The sequence below is a fragment of the Athene noctua genome, chromosome 4 (assembly GCF_965140245.1).
Source record: "Athene noctua chromosome 4, bAthNoc1.hap1.1, whole genome shotgun sequence".
NCBI lineage: Eukaryota > Metazoa > Chordata > Aves > Strigiformes > Strigidae > Athene > Athene noctua.
In genome coordinates, this window is record NC_134040.1 from 79,198,473 (window position 1) to 79,211,410 (window position 12,938).

General features: G+C 41.4%; 1 protein-coding gene across 4 annotated transcripts in view; it reads left to right on the forward strand.

Moving 5' to 3' along the window:
- STOX2 (storkhead box 2) overlaps positions 1-12,938 on the forward strand; it is a 150,406-nt gene that overhangs the window by 117,805 nt on the left and 19,663 nt on the right. For 2 of the 4 annotated variants that reach the window (XM_074905806.1, XM_074905807.1), the window contains exon 2: positions 12,691-12,843. In XM_074905806.1, coding sequence (XP_074761907.1) covers positions 12,691-12,843 — 153 coding nt within the window. Of the gene's footprint in view, positions 1-5,220; positions 5,260-5,949; positions 6,047-12,690; positions 12,844-12,938 lie in introns of those variants that run through there. The other 2 variants (XM_074905809.1, XM_074905808.1) reach the window with 2 other exon arrangements.

The window sequence follows — 12,938 nt, forward strand, 5'->3', positions numbered from 1 at the left end:
CAGTGGAGATGCTTAAAAAATAGATAACAAATAAGAATTGGGTGGTCAGAGATCCTTAATCATATCCACAGAGTGAGCTGTTAGTATCATGGTCAAGATCATGGTCTTGGGAGTCAAACCCACGAATATTTGCTTCAAACTCATTAGTTGCAGCCAGCATAAAAAAGAGACCTCAGTTGTTCAGTTGTGGGGTGACAGTGAACCACCAATGTAGCACAGCTGTGAAAAAAAAGTAGATTTCATTCTTACTGTATATAGGGCAGGGTATTTCCACTAAAAATATGGAAATTTCAATTTTTTGTACCTGATGCAGATGAGAGATTAGCTGGAGCACTAGAATATGGTGCAGAATTCTGGGTATTGCTTTTAATGTAAGTTAGAGTAAATGTTGAAGACTCCTCTATAAAGATTAAAGGGACAGGAGGGACAGACATATAAAAGAACATGAAAAGAGCATGATTTTTTTCAAATCCAGTGAAATGAGATCTGAAGAAGGGGAGGTATGTTCTCTGCAAATAAATTGGGGTGTAAGCGGTTTGGGGGGAAAAAAAAAAAGAGTATTTAAGTTCCTAGAAAACATTAGCATGAAAACAGATGGGCATTGCTTGTTGGGATATTGCTGAATTTAATACCCTGCTCATGGTCCCTCTTGTGTTTTCCTAAGTGATTTCTTAAAGAACCAGGAGATTTGTTCAGGTAAGCCAAGTGGAACTTATTAGCATACTGCAAGTAAGTTGTTATTAGTGGAGCACTAATATGTCAAATTTTTTAGTATGAAGAGATTTCCTGAAGAAATATAAATGTAAGTTTGTATCTTTCTGATGTTTCTTAGTCTGGTTTCTTCTGGGGCCACAGGTTGTGTTCCCAGCCTGGTGTTTTGGTGTCTCCTGCTTTATGAAGTTGGTTCTCGTAGAAGTAATAATAATGGTAGATGACCATAGTCTCTGCAGCTACAGACTCTGAATGCCGAGTGCTGATGGCTGACTTTAGCCTCTGAAATTTAGGATCCACTGAAACTGGTACAGGCTATTCTGAATTTTCTCATGCTCTTGATAACCTTCTTGGCATCTTTTAGCAATGGGGTTTTTTTTAAACCTTTTTTGCTCTCTGTCCCCCACCTCCTGCCTTTCAGATTCTTTTTCTCCTCTTGAGTTTCACTCTAGTGATGGTGGAAAGGCTGTGGCAAAGGGAGGGAATCCCAGGCCCTGACTTGGAGGAGGGCTCAAGGATGTATGCAGGCTAATGTGGAGTTTGACAAGGAGCCTGTGTTCAACACAGTGCATGTGCAAAGGAAGAAAATGGGATCTTTACATCATCTGCTTTCTCAGTGTATGATGGAGATCGATCTCAGGCTATGCTGTATTCTCTACTGGTCTATTCAGATGCATGTGCATGCATGGAATTATACGGAGAGAAGTATATGGTGTATTCATGCTGTACACTGTCAGTAAGGCAGCTTTTGTTTCAGTACCAACTTCTGTCATGTGCTGGGGAGGAGATGTGGGAGGAGGAACGGAGTAGCTGCCTTGGCTGGGAAGTGCATGTGTTATTTTGGCTAGGTCTGCCTCCTGTGAGGTCAAGCTGCAGTAACATCACTGATGATGGCGGCACTGGTGTATGCATCCACTTCAGCTCATCTAAACATTCTGATGTACATTTTCCTTGCTGCTGGTCTCTCACTGTTGCTCTCTGCTATGCTTGAGGTGTCAGGCACTTCCTGGTGTTCTTAATACTGATTAAAGGACTGTGATGGTACTGATGAATTTGAGTAACGGCATGTCTGCGTGAGTGTGCACATGAGATATATGTGCACATGCATGCTCAGTGCATTCTAGGTGCCTGCAGGGTGTCACACGTGCAAGAGGAATTGTCTCACTCAAAGAGTTTGCCGTTGTATTAATCTGTTCAGAGTAGCCAGGCTGGTCCTGAGTATATAATTAGGGTTCCAAGTGCTAGAGAAATTAAAGAGAAAAGGGTATTTGAGTTGTGGTATTACAGAATCACAGAATCATCTAGGTCATGAGTCACACCACTCGTGACTGACTGCCAAATGGATTTAACTCTGTTCACCACAACTCTTTGGGCTCGGCCATCCGGCCAGTTTTTTACCCAGCAAAGCGTGTGCCCATCCAAGCCATGAGCGGCCAGTTTTACCAGGAGAATGCTGTGGGAAACGGTGTCAAAGGCCTTACTGAAGTCAAGGTAAACAACATCCACAGCCTTTCCCTCATCCAATAAGCAGATCACCCTGTTGTAGAAGGAGATCAGGTTTGTCACACAGGACCTGTCTTTCATACACCCATGCTGACTGGGCCTGATCCCCTGGCTGTCCATTATATGACTTCTAAAGGTACCCGAGATGACCTGCTCCATGACCTTCCCTGGCACTGAGGTCAGACTGACAGGTCTATAGTTTCCTGGATCCTCCTTTCTGCCTCTCTTGTAGATGGGTGTCACATTTGCCACCCTCCATTCACAGAATCACAGAATTATCTAGGTTGGAAAAGACCTTGAATATCATCCAGTCCAACCATTAACCTAACACTGACAGTTCCCAACTACACCAGATCCCTCAGCGCTATGTCGACCCGACTCTTAAACACCTCCAGGGATGGGGACTCCACCACCTCCCTGGGCAGCCCATTCCAACGCCTAACAACCCGTTCTGTAAAGAAATGCTTCCTAATATCCAGTCTAAACCTTCCCTGGCATAATTTGAGGCCATTGCCTCTTGTCCTATCGCTTACTACTTGGTTAAAGAGACTCATCCCCATCCCTCTGCAACCTCCTTTCAGGCAGCTGTAGAGGGCAATGAGGTCTCCCCTCAGTCTCCCGCAGACTGAACTCCCCCAGTTCTCTCAGCCGCTCCTCGTACAACCTGTGCTCCAGACCCTGCACCAGCTCTGTTGCCCTTCTCTGGACACACTCCAATGGGGCCTCCCCAGTTAGCCATGACTTCAGGTAAATCATGGACAGTGGCTGGGCGAGCACATCTGCCAACTCCCTCAGCACCCTTGGGTGTAACCCATCCCGTCCCACAGACTTGTGTGCATCCAAGTGGTGCAGCAGGTCTCTGACCACCTCCTCTTCAACTGTGCTGCCCCCAGTCTGCTTCCCCTCCCCATCTCCCAGCTCCTGAGGCTGGGTGTCCAGGGAACAGCCAGTTCCACTGCTAAAGACTGAGGCAAAGAGGCGTTGAGCACCTCAGCCTTTTCCTCATCCTTAGTTACCATGTTTACCCCTGCATCCAGTAAGGGAGGGAGATTTTCTCTAATCCTCCTTTTGCTGTTAACGAATTTATAGAAACATTTTTTATTATCCTTAACAGCTGTAGCCAAGTTAAGCTCTAGCTGCGCTTTGCCTCTCCTAATGTTCTCCCTGCACAGCTTCACTACATCTTCATAGTCTTCATGACAGACCTGCCCCCTCTTCCAAAGGCAATAGATTCTCCTTTTGTTCTTGAGATCCAGCCAAAGGTCCCTGTTTAGCCAGGCCGGTCTCCTTCCCCGCCTGCTTGTTTTCTGGCACACGGGAACAGCCTGCTCCTGTGCCTTCAAGACTTCTCTCTTGAAGTATGACCAGCCTTCCTGGACTCCCATTTCCTTCAGGGTGGCCTCCCAAGGGATTTTGGTAATCAGTCTTTTGAACAGGTCAAAGTTAGACCCGTGGAAGTCTAAGGTGGCAGTTTTACTAACCCCTCTCTTTGTTTCTCCAAGGATTGAAAATTACCTGCATCTGCCTTCTGCCAGTATTTTAACTTTGATGCCAGTAGCATGAGTACTGTTGCAAGAACTTGTGCATGTGTGTGAAACAGCACGGCATGCAGAAGCCCAGCCATTTAGCTTTGCATGTATGTTGTCTGGTGGAAAGGTAAAGGAGATCGGAGTGCTCATTTTTTTCTTTCAGTAGGTGCTTGTTGTAACTCACTTTTAAGTCCACAGAAATTTTTCTTCTTGGAATTAGTTTCGTTGCTGTAAAGTGGGTGTGGGCTTAGCAGACAAACAACAAGAGTTTCCGCAGGATGATCCTGGGGGACCCAAACACTGCACATGCCAAGTTGGATTCATTAGAGGCTTTGTGGCTGATCCTGCAGCCCCAGGGAAGGCAAAACTCCTGTAACGTTGCAGGAAGATTTCCTGGAATGAGGCCTTTCAGGGAACACAGAAATTGATGACTGCGTGTATAGCAAAAGCCCAGCTTTTAATGTTAACATCTTGGCTACTGTGTAACTGTGGGTGTAGCAAAGCACCCAGCTTACCTTATGCAACAAAGCCATATTATAAACAGGCTAATTTACAAGCGTAACAATCGCCACAGGCCTGTAAACAAAAGTGATGTTTGTTAGTTGTGTAACACAGCTATTTACTTGTCCTCTTGAAACACTTACATAGACCTGTTTTAGGCTGGGTTTGGCTCTTTCACTGCCAGGGTAGTTGTAAGACATGGGCTTGCAGTATAGGGAGGTGGTGACCTTTGTATTTCATTTAGTTCTGAACACCTGTGTGTTCATTTAGGGGAGAATCTAAAAGAACCGGCTGCTCCAGCACAGCACCGGTGAGTCCTAAAGTGCTGTGTTTAGGATTTTATGGATTATGCTCCAAACTGTTGCAGAGTGCTTAGGATACAGGAACCTTTAAAGAAATGCCTCGTGACTGCCCTCCTTTTTTTGTTTGCCCCTCCGTTTCTGCAAATTGGTCTTCTCATTTTGATGACTAGATCACAACTAGAAATAGTTATTTTGCAGTAAAGGCAATTTAAAGTGTTTCCTTCTTAAAAGAAAATCCCCAAACCGCTAATAACCGCTTCTCCAAAACAGCAGCATCTGTCTCTCACCACACGCTATTCCTCCCTCTTCTTCTGTGTTTTCCTGATGCTTTAGCATAGCATATCCTCACCAAGCAAGGGAAAACCTAGCACTGGAGTGAGATCCTGACACAGTGACCTCGTTCTGAGCATTACCTTCTTTGTCAATAGCAGCAGAAGCTGAAGCAGCTCTGCTGGCTCTCTGCACTTGGAGCAGTTTGACATTTTCTGGCTGGCATGGTTTCAGGGCTCACTTTGTTGTGAGCCCAAATGGTGAATGAAAAATGAGCTTGCAAGAACTTGTCCACTGCTGCTAATTTTTTGATAAACAGTTTGCAGCAGCACAACTTTGATCCAGTGTACAGCAGAGCTGTTTGTTACATGCAGGTCTGCAGCATTCTTCAGGACTGACAAAGGACAATAAATCTTTCTTATTAATCAAAAGAATAAAAACTGGTAAGTGTCATGGTGAATAGTGAATAATATAAGAAAATATTGCTCTGTGTAAGTGTGTGTGTGCACCTATGTCTGTGCGTTTGGGGTTTTGTGTATTGGAGGTTGTGTATTACATCAGGAAGATACATTAGGGGTAATTTTTTTGTCTTGACTAGAGGGTTAAAGCTTTAACTTGTCTTTGCTAATGCATGTAAATAGCTTTCTTGTCCACTTAATGAGGAGGCTGGCTTGTTATCCTGTACAATGCAGCTGGGCATCGTTCCAGAAGCAGAGGCACTTCGTTTCAAAGACAAAGAAGCCAGTGCAGACGGAGGGAGAAACCTGGAACATTGCGCGGTGGATTTTTTCAGAGCGATGACTCATTTCAGTTCACAAAGGATTCTGGGCAGGGTAGTGAGAAGTCAGGTTGGCTGATCCATTCCTATGACTTCACTTTGCAGAGAGCCAGGGAGAAGAGGAGTGACACTGCAGAATCCTGAGGCACTGCAGTGGAGAGGTGCTTTGCGAAGACTGTGAGTGCCTTCCGAACAGGGGGTGGTGTCAGAACGTGATTCCAACCGTTCCGTGGAAGTAGGGCAAAAGGAGAGAGATGTTTTCAAAACACTGTGTGGGAGTTCTATTTGTAGTCCCTTTTAGATTCTCTACCTCCACCTCCCCTGTCATTTCTTAACCATTTATTTCTTGTGTTTATGTGAGAATTGTGTGAAATAGCATTCCTTTCAGTGAACCTGCATAGATAATGCATTATTTTTTATTTTCTGGAATCCCTGATTTCCTGCTTTAAGAGGTGGGTGTTCAGCATATTACTGCCTAAAAGCATGCTTTGTTTTTCTTCTTTCAGGACCTGTGGCACTGACCTATGCTGCAGCCAGCCAACTTCCACAGTGATATAAAGCCCCAGTATGCACATTGTTGTTACATCACAGCTACTCTGGATACTGTACTGGAGCATGGAACCAAACCATAAGGGTTCAGGTAAGTCCCCCTTTTTTAACATATTGTGTGCCAGGAATATAGACATGGATATTTATTAAAGATGCATTTGAGAAATACTGTTTGAGGAAATACATTCTAAAGCACACAATATATTAAAAAAACACAGTCCCACCCTCCTTTCCAGGATAAGCAACGCCACCAAAATCTCAACTGAATCCTCTGGGAAAGTTCCGTGCTCCAGCAGAAACTTTACGATCATAGTTGCAGCATGTGCTGGGATATCACTTTGGATCAGGAGGCAGCTGGCCACAGGACATGAACAAAGAAAAGGAAATTTAAATCACAGGAAATACACAGGATGAATGCATGTAAGACAAGTCTGCTGACTGGGCAATTTAGCACCTGTTTCTGAAAGTCACTGCCACTTGGTGAATCTGGAGATCATGATTTTAGCTGGGTCCGAACGATTAAAAAGGTCCGTTTACATGGTTGAAGTTAGTAACTGGCAAGGGATTAGAACTTTGTTTAGAGGCAAGCGTTTGTCATGTGGTTGTTTTTTATTAAGGTTGCTGGTTTTTATTCAGGCTGGTTAGAATCAGAGTGGTCATTTTGCCAGATCACGTTCTTGAAGTGTTCATGATCTGTGTCTGCAAGGGAAGGTATGTTCTGGTGTGCCTGCAGAGGTGCAGAAGGAGCTTGCTGGTTAGCGAATGTGTGTTACTGCATTTGTCAAACCTTTGTTTAAGCTGCTCTTAAACAGGAATAAATGGACAAATCTTTAATGTATTTTTTTCTTATTGTTAACAGTCCTCTGGTATGTGTAACTGTCTAGTAAACACAACCTGCAGCTTTGTTCATAAAATATTCCAGGAAATGTGGTTTAAAAAGATGATTTAGCTGTGGCTGAGAACAGTGCAAGCAACACACCTTCCAGTTTATTTCAGATTTTGCTGGTAAAATGTGTTCTTTTCTGTGTTAGTGTGCTAGTGCAGATTCAAGGTATTTCAGAGTAATCTGGGTAATACAACAGAAATCTGCATATTCTTCCTGTTCCCTCTTGTTGTTTAATTAGATGGAAACATCTGGCTTAAAATGGCAATTATATATCATTGTTGTGAGTTCACATGAGATGGGTTTTGTTGCTACACCTATGTAAGTATTCTATAATTAGAGTGATTCAGTCACATTGGGGTTTTGGGGAAAAGGAGTAATGTGCAACTCAGGCTGGACCTGTAACTTCTTCAGCATCTGTTCCTTCTTTAAGTAAATCTGAAAATGTGCTTTTTCTAGAAGAGGCCTTTCATTTACAGTTTTCTTGGAAAAAAAGTGATAATATTATAGACTGAAGAGCCTTCTTTTTGCCCGTTACCAGTAGTTTTGGTTTTGTTATCTACCTTCTGTTTGAAAAGGACCTTTCTGTAGTTCTTCCCTGAGGGAAATCATTAGGTGAGTGTTGACCAGAAGAGGCTGTTGGCAAGAAATTTTTTGTAGGGGATTTCTCTTGCAACCACCACTATAAATAATCATGAGGTGCTGTGAAGTTACCGTACTCTAGTTTGATGTTTTCTGGTTAATAGCATAGTTCTGTAAGCAGTAAAAGTAGTGAAGTCAGATTTCCCTTGACAGGTGTCTTTTGACCGGATTCTCTCCTGTCTAGAGGGAGGTGGCTATGCCTGAAGCTCTGTGCAGATGGAGCATACATAGCAAACACCCATTTTAGAATCTCTGTGGTCTATTGAGGCTTGACCTGTGTGGCATATACATGCACACAGAATGTGATTGTGCAAGCGTAATTTCCTGTGGAAACAAGACTAAAAATCATGTTTAAAGTTTGCCTTGATCTGTCAGAAACAAAAGGTTAAAAAGGCTTTGAGAGGCTGAATGGAGAAGAGAAACTGGGCTTTGGCTTCTTATATTTTACAGGATACAGAGAGTAATCAGAGGGTCTCTTCCCCATTTCAGGGAGATTGTGTGTATAAATTCTACTATAGTGTGGCTTTGCACTGTAATGTCCTTAATTTTCCTTCACAATGACTTTACTGAATTGGTTCCATTTATAAGTCAAGAGGTGATTTTTCAATCTTCTTGCAAACTTCATGAGGCGGGGAGTTTGACTTCCAGGTCACTTTTTTTCCAGCAGCAGAATCACTAATAAAAATTCTGTCATCAGTATGTAGTTGATAGTTTAATTGCTGATACATGGTGCAGAATATAGTCTACCACATTTTATCCCAAGGTGGTGGTACCCGGACTTTCAGAGCACAGAGACACTAGATAAACTGACACAGGAAAGGTTCCGGCTGGTATGGGTTCAGAATTTGTGAGTTTTCATTTCCAGCTCTGTTACAGACCATCACTTTCTCATCTATATGTTAAGGATAGTTATGGGTACCCAGTTTTTCACAGTGTTTTGAAATTCAGTGAAGAAATGTGCTATGTAAGAGCTAAGCTAAGTGTTTATTATATGTGCTACATAATCTTTTGTTCTAAGTAACAATAATTATTTTTTCCCCACAGGGTAGTGCTAAAAATCCCTAAGGCATAAATGAGGACAAATCCCATTAATTATTTCTTATGTACTTAGACATTTTTGAAAATTAAGTGCCACTTAAAACAAGAAGTCTAGAAAATGTTGGTTTTTAAAAATTCTTTAGAGAAAAGTTTGGAAAGACATTGCAGAAACAGAGCTAAAACTATATATAAAATAAATATATGTAAAATTAAAAAAATATATCATATTTAAACAAAACATGCAGTCAGCTGGTGAAAACTGCTTTCTGAGCTCCAGTTTTCATTTAATTGGGAACATAAACATATGAAAATCAAGGATAGTAATTTGATTTCAAAAGAAAGCTGCTTGAGACAAGCATCAGTCAGAGCTAACAGGAGCCATATGCTAGATGTTTTATGTAAGTGATGTGGTCTTCAAAAAAAAAAAATTAGGAAAAGCATATTTGATTTTTTTAAGCAGATCTTTCCTAAAGAAGTTGTAGTAAACCTTCTGTTCAACAGGCTAAGCAGTATTTATGCACATAATTGATGTTAATATGTTAATTTGTAGACGCAAAATATATTCTGTTGTTGTGCATCAAATAAGTTTGTTCACTTAACTATAACCACAGAGTGCTTGTAATTTCCCAGAGCCACAGGGTAGTTAAGATAAAACTTGGCAAATTAGAGCCTCCCTGAGTGAGGGGAATTTGGCTTTCCATCACTAGGTCTGCTGAAAATTTTACAGATGTGGGAGCTTTTTTAAACCAAGACCCACTAATTATCTTCAGCAGATAGTTATGGACAAGCTATGGAGGTAATTCTGGCACAACAGAGGTGAAACAAGAGTTCCCTTGTCATAATGAAGAAGGTTGAAAGGCACTCAGTGGTAAGAGTAAGGCTCGACTGTCAGTAGTCCCTTACAAAACAGAAAGACAGACTCTTCTCATAAACCAGTATTTGTTGGCCATTTCTACTGCATTTAAAGCCATTTAAATTATGATTTTATGAGCAATTATAGTCTTATTTATAGTTAATTAAATGGTTGTTAAGCTCTCAAATATTTGCAAGCAGGATGTATGTTACCCTGGCATATACTAGCTATAGCATGCTTCACTAGAGATTGTGTTAACATTAAGGAACTGATACTGCATGTTTTATAATGGTAAGTTATGGGAAGTATAGTTAGTATTTCAGTGGAAAGTCTTGGCTTGTTCCTGTTGACAGGAGCCCAACTGGCAGGGGTCAATTGTGCAGACTAAATGGTTTCTGCACACTAACCTAGAAAAGCAATTCCATGCTGGAGGCCTGCTTTGAAAGGAATGATTGTGCAAAGTGAAAGATTACTAAAATCCAGGTAAATTTTATTATTTCTTAACTTGTACTTAGCCAATTTTAACAAGTCGTGACTGGGAGTCATCCCAGAGGTGGATCTCCACAGCTCTTGTCAGCCAGGGGAGAGGGATGGGCTGCTCCTGGGGGTGAGCAGAGTAACTGGTTTGGGTTCTTGCCCAGGCCTCCTTCAGGGGGCAGCTGGGAGGCTGCAGAGCAAACCTGCATTAAACTAGCAGCACTTGCTGGGTTTCATCTCCACGAGTCCCTTTCCCACTCAGGAAGCTGATTATGGTATTAAGGCCCATTCCTTACATCCTAAATATCATTCTTCCACGTGTAAGGAAAAGAAAGAGGTCTTCCTCCTGCTCTGCCATCCTGGTGCCAGTGTAGGTGGCAGCGTGAGCATGTGGCTGGGAGTAGGTACAGGTACACTCTTGCCATGGTGCTTTGATTTAAGAAGTTGCCAGGTCTTTGATGATCCAAATAAAACAATTCAGGAAGTTACTTCTCTTTCACCTGGATGCCCCTAAAGCTACCCAGGGAGCCCATTTAAGTGCCCAGTGAACCTGATAGGGTTAATCCTCAACTGAGAGCAATATATGCTCATCCATATGACATCGCAGTGAACTGAATTGAGTAGTATGCTCACAAGGATACCCATGACACAGATCATCTCTGTGTAAAAGACATCAAGTTCTTAAATTGCTTAGCTAAATCTGCATAATTCTTATCATAATTCTGATGCTTTTTAGTCAGGAAACTAATCACTAAAGCAACTGATCTCCTATACAAAGTGCATGGTGACTGGTGATCAAAGTTGGTAAACTTGAGTGTCTGGCTGATTACAAAGATCCATCAATGAACAAGTTTAAGATGATAGCAGGTATAATTAGTAAATAGTAATATAATAACTGTGATGTTCTTTATCCATTCTCAAATGATGAGGGGACAAATGGTGTTTGCTCCCAAGTCATGTGAAAGTGTATCTCTGATGTTTCCCTATAAGCTGCCTATGATCTTTTTGATTACCATTGTCTGTAAAGCATGTGGCAGGAATTTTTCAGGTGAATATGAATAAGAAATGTCCAGAAAAGGTTATATTTTGAGGTCATCATTCTGTGGTGAGATAGCAGTGAGGAGGATCTTGGGGTGCACTGTGAAGCTGGAGAGATGCTTCTGTGTTGGGATTGCAGCACTGATATGGTCAGGCCTGATGAAGCAGAAGCAAACAGGAGACCACATAGCACAAATGTGTATTTTAAATCATTGTGGTGTGGGTAATGTGTATCACTGTTGTACATTAGATGGTACAGCTGGTGTATTGAAAAATATTGCTCATAAATCTCACTGAAGCAGTTATGCGATTTGCTACTTCCTCCAATTTTTTTTTTCTAAAGTGCTAAGTATAATGCAAGATGAAATGCATTTTGATAATCAGTTTTAGAAACTGCTGTTCCTGTTTAGTAATGTAATAGGAATATAGAATTAATAGAGCAAATATTAGATTCTCTAAATTGTGGAGGAAAGTTTGAATTTGAATTAATTTCCAGTAATTTGATTCCTGAATTGATCACAAGGTATTGCTCTGTGGCAACAGAAACAGGGTGATTTTCCTGAGATTTCAAAGCCACTTAGGTAAAATTTAATCCCTGGCTATTGACTGATCTGTGGCCAGAAGAGGATTCGTAGTCAAGCACCCCTTGTTCTGTCTGTTACTTTTTTATTATTCCTTCTCCACTGGCAAAAGAAATTTTTTAGCCTGCTGCTTCCCTCTACTTGAGATCATTGGGGGACTGTTACCACTTCAAGAGGAGGTACAGAGCAGAATCTAAAAGCATTGCTGTATTTATATAAGGTATATTAAAATGCACATATATATGTGTATTTGTGTAGTCATGCTTGTATTATCAAATTGTAAGTTCTCCTATAACTTTAGTTTTTAAGATCTTTCAATGATTTTTTAAAGTATGGGTTAATGAATTATTTTACAGACAAAACGAGAAAAGTTGTAACAGTTAATCTTCAAGCCATCCTGGAACTGTTAAAACTTCTAATAAATACGTAGTCTCTACAATTTGACATGTAGATGGAGGAGAGATTTACTGAGGGTATCAGTCTTAAGGTGTTTGATGCTTTTGTGCCTCTAAAGAGTGTTCTGCACTTTATCAGCAGAGTGAAAATGTTATTCATTAACTTGGCAACGTTTTTTTTCTGATCTTTGTTACTATTGAGAAAATATACTCTATCAAGTGGAAATGGTGGGTGATCCATAACCACTAGCCTTTGAAAGGGGAATGTAATCTCGCTTTTTATGTCCAGAGAAGTACGTGCTCCTGTTTTGTTTGCACAGTTACCTAGTAGGATATTCAAGCAAAAGGTTTTGCAACTGTAAGTGCTAATTTGTTGGCATTTTCCTGAATTTGTCTATTGCACCCTTTGAGAAGCTATGTCTGCACAGTGTGTTATCTCCCATTTTCTAAAGCTCACCATGTCTAAGTTTTGAAATAAACTGTGGGATGGTTCTCCATTGTAAGACTCTTATTCCCAGCCTAGTACAAAGACTACAGAGCTGACCTGTGTGTATCTTCTCTGATTGTATCTCTGCATTGTTGTTCTCTGAGCAGATTTTTAAACAAAATGCTTCATTGCACATCTGTTGTCTTTTTATAGGTGATGTATCACCCATCAGCATGTCTCCCATCAGTCAGTCACAGTTTATTCCACTTGGTGAAATCCTTTGCCTGGCCATCTCAGCAATGAACTCTGCCCGAAAACAAGTCACACAAGAAGCACTAATGGAGCACCTAACAACCTGCTTCCCAGGTAACTGGACATTAATGAGTCATTGGTCAGGTGGGTGCGTGTCTGTAAAAGGGCAGTTAAAGAATTCCCAATTCCTACCCAAAAGGTTGCTTATT